General features: G+C 39.2%; 1 protein-coding gene across 1 annotated transcript; it reads right to left on the reverse strand.

The window, feature by feature from the left end:
* Positions 1 to 1,671: 1,671 nt before the first annotated feature.
* On the reverse strand, positions 1,672 to 10,219 carry LOC132609238 (uncharacterized). The gene is made up of 4 exons (XM_060323116.1): positions 9,830 to 10,219; positions 4,882 to 5,441; positions 2,330 to 3,241; positions 1,672 to 2,167 (listed from the first exon to the last, which is right to left on the reverse strand). The coding sequence occupies exons 1-4, from the start codon at positions 9,995 to 9,997 to the stop codon at positions 1,918 to 1,920; spliced, it is 1,890 nt and encodes a 629-aa protein (XP_060179099.1). The 5' UTR covers positions 9,998 to 10,219; the 3' UTR covers positions 1,672 to 1,917.
* Between the last annotated feature and the right edge of the window lie 386 nt (positions 10,220 to 10,605).

The following is a 10,605-nucleotide window of genomic DNA, read 5'->3' on the forward strand; positions in this document are numbered from 1 at the left end:
CTAATCTGGCCTTAAACCTCTTTATCCTCCCATCTGCCTTATGCTTCACTTTGTACACCCATTTACAACCAATTGCTTTCTTTCCATCAGGTAATGCACTAGTTCCCAAGTATCATTGGCATATAGTGCTTCAAATTCCTGTGTCATGGCCAGTTGCCAGGAAAGATTCAAAATTGCCTCTTCATAAGAAGTAGGCTCACTCTCATGGGAAATGGTCTTAACTAGTTGCTGACTTTCAGGACACAAAGTAGTAAAACAGAACTGAGGATGATTGTGCATAGTGGAGGCAAGAGAGTGAGAGTGTAAATTTGGAAGACTGTAGTTGTATTCTTTCAGATAGCTAGGTATTTGATGTTGTCTAGAGGTTCTTCTAGGTGCAGGGTGAGGATTTGGAGGGAGTAGAATGCTAGTGGGTACACCAGTATAGGTGCTAGGTGTTGCAGGATGTAGATCAATATGGCTAGTGTCAGGATCAGTGTGGTCATGTGCTTGTGGGATGGTACTAGGAGTAATTGGCATATGGTCTGAAGTAACTGAGGGTGATACATTTTGATTCATCAATACATTATCAAAAACACTTGGTATATCAGTAGGGTTGACAGAAGAATGAACAAGCAACTTCAAAACAGTGCTGAAACTAGAGCCTACGGGTGCTATGACAAAGGGAAATATATTTTTTCATGAAAAACAACATCTCTAAAAACATGAACTTTCTTGGTAACTAAATCTAGTACCTTGTAGCCTTTAGTATTGAAAGGATATCCTACAAACATATGAGGGGTTGCTCTTGGTTCAAATATGAGTTTTCACAGTGGTTGGGAAACATAGGCATCCAAAAGATCTAAGGTGAGAATAGTACGGGAGAACTTATCCTACCTTTTATTCCATATAGATGAGATTGGATAGGATACCAAAGGAGTTATCCCACCAACCAAACATGAGGTAATTCCAATGCCATTGAGACTAATAATCCTATCCCTCCTACCAAACGACCCCTAAGCATCAGATAACTGGTCATTTGCACAAATAAAACTTTATGGTTCCACCATTAGAGATTAAACCAGTTGTGAAAAGTTTTGGGAAGATAGCCTCCCCACCAAAAATTGAAAGCCCTGACGGTTGCCAGAATGAGTTATGGTGATTGATCAGGATTTTGTTGCATCATCGCCACAATTACTTATTTGATATTTGACCAAGACCTGCCTTGAAATCACAAGAAATTCTCAGCCTTTGTGGCCTAATCTTGGCGATCACCACAACAGTGTTTAGAAATTTACCAACACAATTTTGCATTAAAATTGATGCAAACCAACTCCAAAATAACACTTCAATCTGATACACAATTTTCTAATAGTAACCCTAACAGTTTCCAACAGTAAGATTCAACTTAAACCTTCAAACATTAAATAGACCATTGTCTTCTTTAAAAAGTTTATTTTTAAGTTCGACAAACCCAATAAAGGTGTTTTCAACATTCTCCAACAAAACCAATCTATATTGTCAAGGATAGATAATATAAGTTTAATCGAACATTACCAATCCAATTCCAACCATAAATAAGCAATGAATCTTTAATTTTCTACAATACATTGTATATTTTATTTCAAATTTTAGTAGTGCTCATGATTTATTGGAAAAAGAAGAATGAAAAGGAGGAAGAGGATAAGAAAGTTCTGGCGGAGTAAAATTCTATTACCGGAGAAAATTTAAATGGGTGTCCTCCCAGCATTAAAACCTGCAGATAACTGGGGGTGGGGGGATTCAGCTATATACAGAACTTGCCCCTGAATTACTCTTCGGACTATAACGACAGAAAAGTAACTTCATCCCATTACATAAGTTGAACTTAAAAGATATCAGCATCGATGCAATGCCAGATACCAATTTGGAAGAAATTAATACCTCACTTAAATAAAACTATCCTTCATTGGCCTGCTCATCATGATTATGCTGGTCATGGCCTGAACCGTAGTTGATCCACGGTAACATAGACTCAAGCAAGACAGCAATTGCGTTTCGATCTGTCAGATCTTGGAGACGGTGGTTTGCAGGCTGTACTGCATCATTTGGCACCTCTCCCCTCGGGTCAACCATGAAATTTTGCAAGTTATCAGGAGGCAAAGTCGGAACTGAATCAGAGAAATCTGATACCATCAAGTGAGAATACCTGGTAAAAGTACAAAGCCAATTTTTAAATCCCGCATGTATAAGTAAAGGTTGTACACGGTTAATGAGTAGTAACGGAAGATAACACTGTAACATGGGATAAACAAGCAATATCATTTTCTTTTTCATTGATGATAAGGGCAGAGTTATAGGTAGTACTTACTCATTTTTCTCAGATGAAAACGCTTCTCTTCTAACACACGTCCAGTCTCTGGCATCAGTTCCATCATTCTGCATTGTCTCAATCACCGAAAGTGCAGCATCCCTAAGAAACTTCTGGAGGTCAGGAAGCCTCCATACAAGATAGCTCCTTTCGACATATATATTGATCAAGTGATCCAAGGAAGGTGTCCCTGTTTTATCAGAGCTAAAGAAATTGTGCTTGATTATGCTAGTCCAGGCTTTATCCTTCAAGGGTACCTTCGACACCAACTTTTTCAAGACTGAAGGATGTAGCATCAATGCCTGCTTCATAAGATCTGTTGATGAAGCTTTTAAATCTTTTACCTCTGTTTCTTTAGCATGTTCCTCATTTTCGACGTAGTATCGGCACACAGCAAGAGAATAGGAGAAATTTGGAAATAACCACAAGGAATTATCACTCTTATATTGCTCAGAGAACTGTTCAAGCCATGTGTACTCCTCTGCTCTTAAAGAATAGTAGTCAATGCAGAACAAAACACCCATTGGATCGTCTGAATCTAGCTGAAGCAATAATTTGCAGAGCTCAAGGGCAGACCGATGGCAGCCACGTCTATCCATGTTTTTCATGTGGACGAAAAGCGCAGAGAACAACGGTTTGTTGATTTCACAACTAAACTTAAGTTGACAGTGGCCCATCAAAGGAGTGAACATTGGATGCCAAGCACATTCCAATGCATACAGACATCTAGCAGTACAATCAGCCGACATTTGTTGTTCACCACTGAATTTGTAATATTCGGCTAAAGTAATGAGTGAATCAACATGATACGGATGATGCAATAGAATATTCACAATACCATTAAAATCATGAACTGCCTTAGCACTTTCAAATGCTTTCTGGGCTTGGCTGTAGGATGATGTATGTACATACCTAGGAACACGACATGAACCAAATTAGTTCACATGTTTACGCAATAAAACAAACTTTTGTTAGATGCACGTCCACCTTCTAAGACAAGAAGCATTATCATAAAATGAGTAAAAAATACAAAGCTGAAGTGTCAGCTCTTGTACTAATTTTTAACTTCATGAGTCAAAGTAAGTTGAGCAATTAGCCCCGAATAAAACGATAATCAAGAAATGTGACTAGTCATAACGCCAAAGACCCAAGATGCTGAAGCCCATTTATTTCAATTGTCCACTCATAGATAGGCTCTCTTTTCAGTTGTTAGAAACTTTCTAAAAGCAAAAAATGGCGAATTTCAATACACTCCACAGTTTTGCATGAGTTTAAGCCATGCAGCAATCTGTTGGCAGGATATTATTTTAAGAAGCATGAAAATATCCTAAAAAAATATAAGGTAAGATAATACATTAAAATCTAATTCAAGAACAATATTCAAGATGATCAGATAAACAGAAACTATGCATGCAGCCAAATTAGTACTCATTCAGATGAAGTGGTATGGCAACAGATGGATCTTTTTTTTTTTTTTTTTTTTTTTTAATAAATGACAAGGGAACCTGTAGCCGCTACCCGACGGGTGCGCACGGATGGATCTTCACAATTAGGTAATATCTTCCACACATCCATAAACTAGAACTATTACTTCTGTACTTTAACATGTCAATGATTAGTGACTACAAGTAGTGGGAGCCAGGAAGTCAAAGGGAGTCAATAAATGCTAGAATGCAACAATTACCACATGTTACGGGGATTCAACAATGTTAATTATACAACAAAAGTTATTTCCCCCGCTATTATGCAGTATAAATTTTCAACAAAGGGGATTCAATTGAACCCCCTCTCACAATGGGTAGCTCCACTACTGACTACAAGCATTCCACCAACGTAAACGAAATAATATAACATTTGATGCTTAACGGAGGGCAGCTACCACGGTAGTCAAAACTGCTCTGCTAGCATATACTAGGAAGCGCCAAATCAGACTCGGAAAAAATCAGAATGGCAGCATATAAATGCAAAGAGATCATATTTACGGAAGTAATAGTATAGAGGCTAGGAAAAACAAAGTAAATAATGATATATGCGTTATAAGTACATTTAGATTATGTCACATTTATTTCTTACCCAAAATTGTTACTATTGTTTAGGAAATCCAGATAAACTAGCCATTCCGTTATACAAATTTGCATTAGATTTTGTGGTGGAATTTACTATAGTAGACAATTTCCTTTTTTCTTTTTTGCCTTGCTTTTTATTTTGCTATCTTCTTTCTAACAAGAGTTCCATCCATTTTTTTAAGATAATACTATCAACCAAAAGAAGTTTATACGGAACACAGATCGCAAGTCAACTTTAAAGGTTAACATATGTTATCAAATCATCCAGAGACAAATTACAAAAAAGAACACATTGGTGTTGATGGTGAATACTTACAGTTCTCTTTACTCTAGAATGTGGTCTAAAAGTTTCTAATAGTGTTTTATCTAGCACATTAAACTGGACATCCAAGGCTATGCCCCATCCTGCATTCATGCCCCTGTACCACTAGCAAGAGCATATAATATTGACATCGCAACACTATCAAGAAAAGCAATGACATTTACCTAAACTCAGATATCCCATCTCTGGTTTCCACAAGTTCCATCGACAGTGATCCATCCCACCTTGGCCAATGTTCTAAAGGACTAACAAGAATAGTCTTTCGATGGCTCTGGCTTCCACGTCGTCCCCCTCTTGACTGTCTAGAACTTCCAGTTTGATGACCTTTTTCGAATGAATTCACCACTTTAGAACCAAATATTCTTCGAAGTTCATTTTCTGCATTAAGAAATTTCGGGTCTACTTGTAAGACAGAAGATGTAAACTGCTTGACCGCATTCCCTCTGCCATTTAAATTTGTCGGATTATGTTTTCCAGGATCAGGAGCAACATGCTCTGGATGAGAAGAGTCATCTTTAATTAATGACTGTTCTAATGACTCATTCCAAGAGTTCTCATTATCCTTAGCTCCTGATTGTGACTTCTCCTTGTTTTTCTTCTTTTTCTTCTTCTTAAATTTGCTATCTGACAAGACAAATGCTTCAGGAGTCGTTTTTGTGGTGGAGTACTGCTTCTCATCGCTGTTGTTGATTGAGGATCCATCATTGATATCTGCCTTGTCTTCCTGCAACAACAATCCATCATTAGGCATAGCTTCTGTCAACAAAGTATAAAATCAACAATGAACTAGGAGAACTTAACCAAGGAGAACTCTTTGAAGAAAAAAAAAATATTAGGAAGAGAGAAGGGTTGGTCAGAAACTTTTAAAGGAACTGGGAGCCGGCATTAGATGTTGTGAAGGCCTCCCTTGGCTCAAGAAGGTTAGTTTCTTTCTATAATGTTGATAGGTTTAAATATTAAATAATCAAATTGGAATCTAGGGTTACTAAAATTAAGATATTCATATAAAATTACATGGAAAAGCACCAAATCTATAGTTCTCATGTCTATAGTGAAGAACCAGAACACCAACTTACCATGACATCCCCTCCTCAGATTATGCACCCCAAGCCAAACACACAAAAAGTAAGAACAGTACACATATGTAACAACCCCTCAATTTTTTGGAAGAATTTGAGCTCTAACCGTAACTATGGTTATTCAATTGACGGGTAATTATGGAATATATTTATTTAACATGTACTAAGCTCCTGCTATGCACAGAGTCAGAGGAAGGGCCAAACCACAAGGGTCTATTATACGCAGCCTTACCCTGCATTTCTGCAAGAGGCTGTTTCCACGGTTCGAACCCGTGACCTCCTGATCACATGGAAACAACTTTATCAGTTACGCCAAGGCTCCCCTTCATATTTATTTAACATGTGCGAATATGCTTATGCATAGGAATACTTTTTGCTTACATGTAAGATATAAGTTGGTATCAGAGCCTACACTTTAGGTCCTCGGTCATGGAGCGGAGCAATGACCGGTAGAGTTTCTTCATGAGTATGTAGATGTCCATACTTATAAACTTGAGGCTGCTAATATTTAGGAAAGCCTTCCCTTCTTTATTTGTGCAATATAGTTAGATGACTTCTAACATTTGAATTCTTTTCTCACAGATGGCGAACACGCATTCTGCTACTGCCGCGAGGGGAAGTGGTTCTTCTAAAACTCTATCTTGTCGGGGTAGATCCGATGGTAGGACTGCCACCCAGCCTAGAGCTACCACTAGAGGCCGACCCCGAGCTGCTGCTCAAACCCGGGCAACTGCACCTGAGGTTCATGATGTGCCACCATCCGTGCCATATTCTGTTTCTCTGTCTATGACGCCGCCATAGGATTTTCCACTCTCAGTGCAGCCTGAGACGGCTATTCAGTTTATGAGGATGGTTGAGTCTATGTTAACGAGTGACACTCAGTCTCAGGCTACTTCTCCGCCAAATATTGGCATCCAGCTGTTACCACTCCAGCACCATAGGCCGTTCCACTTTTTCATTTGCCATCTCCAACAATGGCATCTCAGTCTTTTATTCAGCCCATTGGGAGTGATGGTTCCGTGGCAGCTATTTCTGAGTATTGTGAGGAGCTGAAGATTTTTAAGGTTATGAAACCACCAATGTTTGACTGTACCTCAGCCAAGGCTAGCCCAGAGGATTTTCTTGATTAGTGCTGAAATTTTTTGTCTACCATGGTTTGGTTGAAGAGACAAAGGATATGGAGTTCACTATATTCCAGTTCTCAGGAAAGATCGAGGTTTGGTGGTCAACTGTTCGGACCTCTCGTCCGGCAAGTGTCTCCTCTTATTTCTTGGACCAAGTTCTCTAGGATGTTCATTCCTCCGAGCAAGAGGGATGATATGAGGCGCCAGTTTGATAGGATCAAGCACAGACATATGACCATGGAGGAGTATGAGATCAGGTTCTTAGTTAATTCGTTATGCCTATCCGGATATTGTTGGGGAATTTTGTGACTGGGCTTGTGCCTCATCTCCGCTCAACTGTTGTGGGTAATCTCCATTTTGGTTCGTTTGAGAGCATTGTGGACACTGTGATACGTGAAGAGTCTCATCGTGTGCTTCAATGGTAGTTCATATGGAGGCCGTGTGATATCCTCGTCAGACTGAGCATACATGTGTGTTTTGCCATCATTAGAGGCGGAATAGGCCACCTTATTCGGGGCCACCTCAGACTTATGCTTGTTGAGGTAGGAGCCACCCAGGTCGTGCTTCAGGTTAGCAGAGAGATCTAGGTCCTGCCATTCTTGTGGAGAGTTGGGTAATTATGCTAGGCAGTGCCCTAGGGTGGCTCCATGAGCATAAGTCTAAAGTGGCTCTGAATAACGTGGCATATCCCACCTCTACTGAGTCGGATGATGTTCTTTATGGACAAGCAAAGCACTCACTGACTGCGGAGTCTGACGAGGATAACCATGGTCGTAACCACCTCAACTACTAGATGAACTACCATTCAAGCTTCCAACCTCTCAGGCCCTCTAGCCCTTTATCTCCTCCCGATTATGCACACGATAAGACTCCTCATGCATCGCAGTGTCCACAATTCTCTAAAAAAAAAACAGAATGGCGCTCGGCCACAATTAGTCCTGTGCACGAATCGGTTTGGTTCGATTTTGTCCATCATTGAGTTGAAATTTCGAATTTCAACTTTCTAAAATTCTCAATCAAACTCGATCAATTCTAGGTTCAGTTCAATTCATTTTTTATTATTTCGATTCGGTTACACAAATCGATTTGTTCAGCTTGTTCGAAAATTAAACAAGCAACTGTTTTCATTTCAGTTTTAGAGTAAACATACCCAAAAGTAATGAGATCCTTAATTTGCAGCTTATAACTAAGACATTAACCAAGAAAAAATCATAAACTTGCAAGCATAATAGCATATAAATATAAACATAAGAGCTTGACAACTTGTGCAAGCATACAAATCCGCCAACACCACATCACATATACCAAATTAATAATCCAGAATCTTGCAACTTGCAAGCAGACAAGCATAATAACTCAGTTTGCATCCTCAAAAAAACAAAAACAAAAAACACTCTAATTTGTATAGGCTAAGATCAAAAAACAAACAAAGCCATGGATGGAGGCAATGGCCAAAAGGCAAAGATGGCTCATGAGAAGAACGCTGAAAAGATGAAAGCCCAAAAGGGAAGTCAACTTAAGGCCAACAAGAAGGCCATGAATATCCAGTGAAAGGTGTGCATGCAGACATTCATTTGCACCACTTCTGAAGTTAAATAAATATTAATTCACTATTAAGTATTAAGCGTATATATAGTTAGACTATTAGAGTATTAGTCATATTAGTCATTAGTGGCATATCAATTCGGTTTGTTCGGGTCAGTTCGATTGATAATTGAAGCCAACCGTATTCGTACCGTCAAACCGTAATATTTTACAATTGCATTTGTAAATCGAAATCGAATTGTATTATCCAAATTCAATTATCCGAATTGTTTCGAATCGGTTCGGAAATTCGGGTTGAACCGATTTGTGCACAGGCCTAGCCACAATAGCTTAGCGGAGATGAGGCCGAAGCCCATTCACAAAACCCCTCGTCCTCTCGCTCTCAGCAATATCCGAATACGTAGAACGAATCAACTCTGAAAACCCGATATCATACTCCTCCACGGTCATATGTCTCTGCCTGATCATATTAAACTGGCATCGTCTTATATCATCCCTCTTGCTCTGAGGAATGAACATCCTAGAGAACCTGCCTGACGAGAGCTCTGAACAGCTGACCACTCAACCTCAACCTTCCCAGCGAGAATGGGAACATAGTGAACTCTACCTTAGTTTCGAGCAAGCCCGTTGTGGTAGAAAAAATCTTTCGGCACTTATCAAGAAAAGCCTATGGGCTAGCCTTGGCTGAGGTACCATCAAATACTGGAGGTTTCATATTAAATATCTTCAGCTCCACATAATATCCAGTAGCAGTTGTCGAGGAACCATTCTCTCCAACTAGCTAATAAAAGACTGAGGTGCCACTGTTGGGGCTGGAGATGGTGAATGAAAAAGTGGAGCGGATTGTGATGCCGGAATGTAAACAGTTGGACTATCGATGCCAATATCTAGCTAAGAAGTAGCCTGAGGACCACTCTGCCTCAATATCATAGACTCCACCCTCCTCAAACTGAATAGCCTGTCTCAGGCGCCACAGAGAATTGAAATGCCGGTGGCGGCATAGACGGAGAAATAGAATACGGCACGGACAACGCCACATATGGCGGAACAGATACTGGGACATAGGAGACGGTGCAGATGGTGGCACATCATAACCTTAGATGCAGCTGCCTTAGGCTGAGCAATAGCTCGCGGTCAGCCTCTAATGTAGATTATCTACCCTAAATTTTTATCAGGGTTTACTTCATTGGGAGACTTACGTTTTAGGCACTATCAGCTTTATTTTCTGTGATTTATGTGGTGACCAGGGTAAGAGAAAAAAAAAAGAAAAAGAAAAACCGATACTCACAGAAAGCAATTCTACGAAATAAATCATCAACAATAAAGAAAAAACCTTATTTTTGTCAATAGGATTAACACAAAACCTGGTCAACACCATCATCTTCGTCGTCGTCAAGGAGATCGAATGGATTGCGAAAGGTAGCAGAAGGAGGAGATGATTCAGATTCATCTTCTTCTTCTTCGCTGTTGAGTAGTTGTTGTTGTTGAGGTTCTTGTTCTTTCAAGATTTTCTTCATCAAACGAGCCGACATTTTTTTTTTTCAAGATTCAATTTGCTTTCTATTGCCGCTCAATCTTCTTCTTTATTCTGCTGTGTTTTAGCTGAGGAACAATTCGACCCCTTCAATCTAATCCAAGGTTTAAATACTAATGCCAAGTGCAATAGAATTGATGTAAGTTAAAAACAAAAAAGACTAGATGCGAGTCGGCTAGGTTTTTTTTTCACATAGGGGTTAAGGGAAATAAGTGTTCTTGTACTCCCGTCCGATTTAAAAGGAGTGTCACTTAATATTATTTTTTGGTTTAAAAAGAGTGTTCACTTATGATTTATTAAATCGAGAAAGAATTATTTTTTTTTTATATTTATTCTTATTAAGTGTTAAGTGACAAAATCTCAATATTTATATAAGGTTTAATGCATATGCGGCCTCCTAAACTTGATCTTTTTTTTTTATTTTGCCACCGCAACTAAGTGTTGTTCCTATTGAACCCTTCAACTTGGCCTCAAGTGTGTCTATCAAACACAATTCAACTTACATAACATATATATGGTAAGTCTCAAATTTTTAGCCTTGCGTGTGAATGTCAATCGCATCCTACGTGGAAAATCCACTCATTTTAATTATACACATCAAATAGG

Source organism: Lycium barbarum, chromosome 9 (genome assembly GCF_019175385.1).
Source record: "Lycium barbarum isolate Lr01 chromosome 9, ASM1917538v2, whole genome shotgun sequence".
Classification (NCBI taxonomy): domain Eukaryota; kingdom Viridiplantae; phylum Streptophyta; class Magnoliopsida; order Solanales; family Solanaceae; genus Lycium; species Lycium barbarum.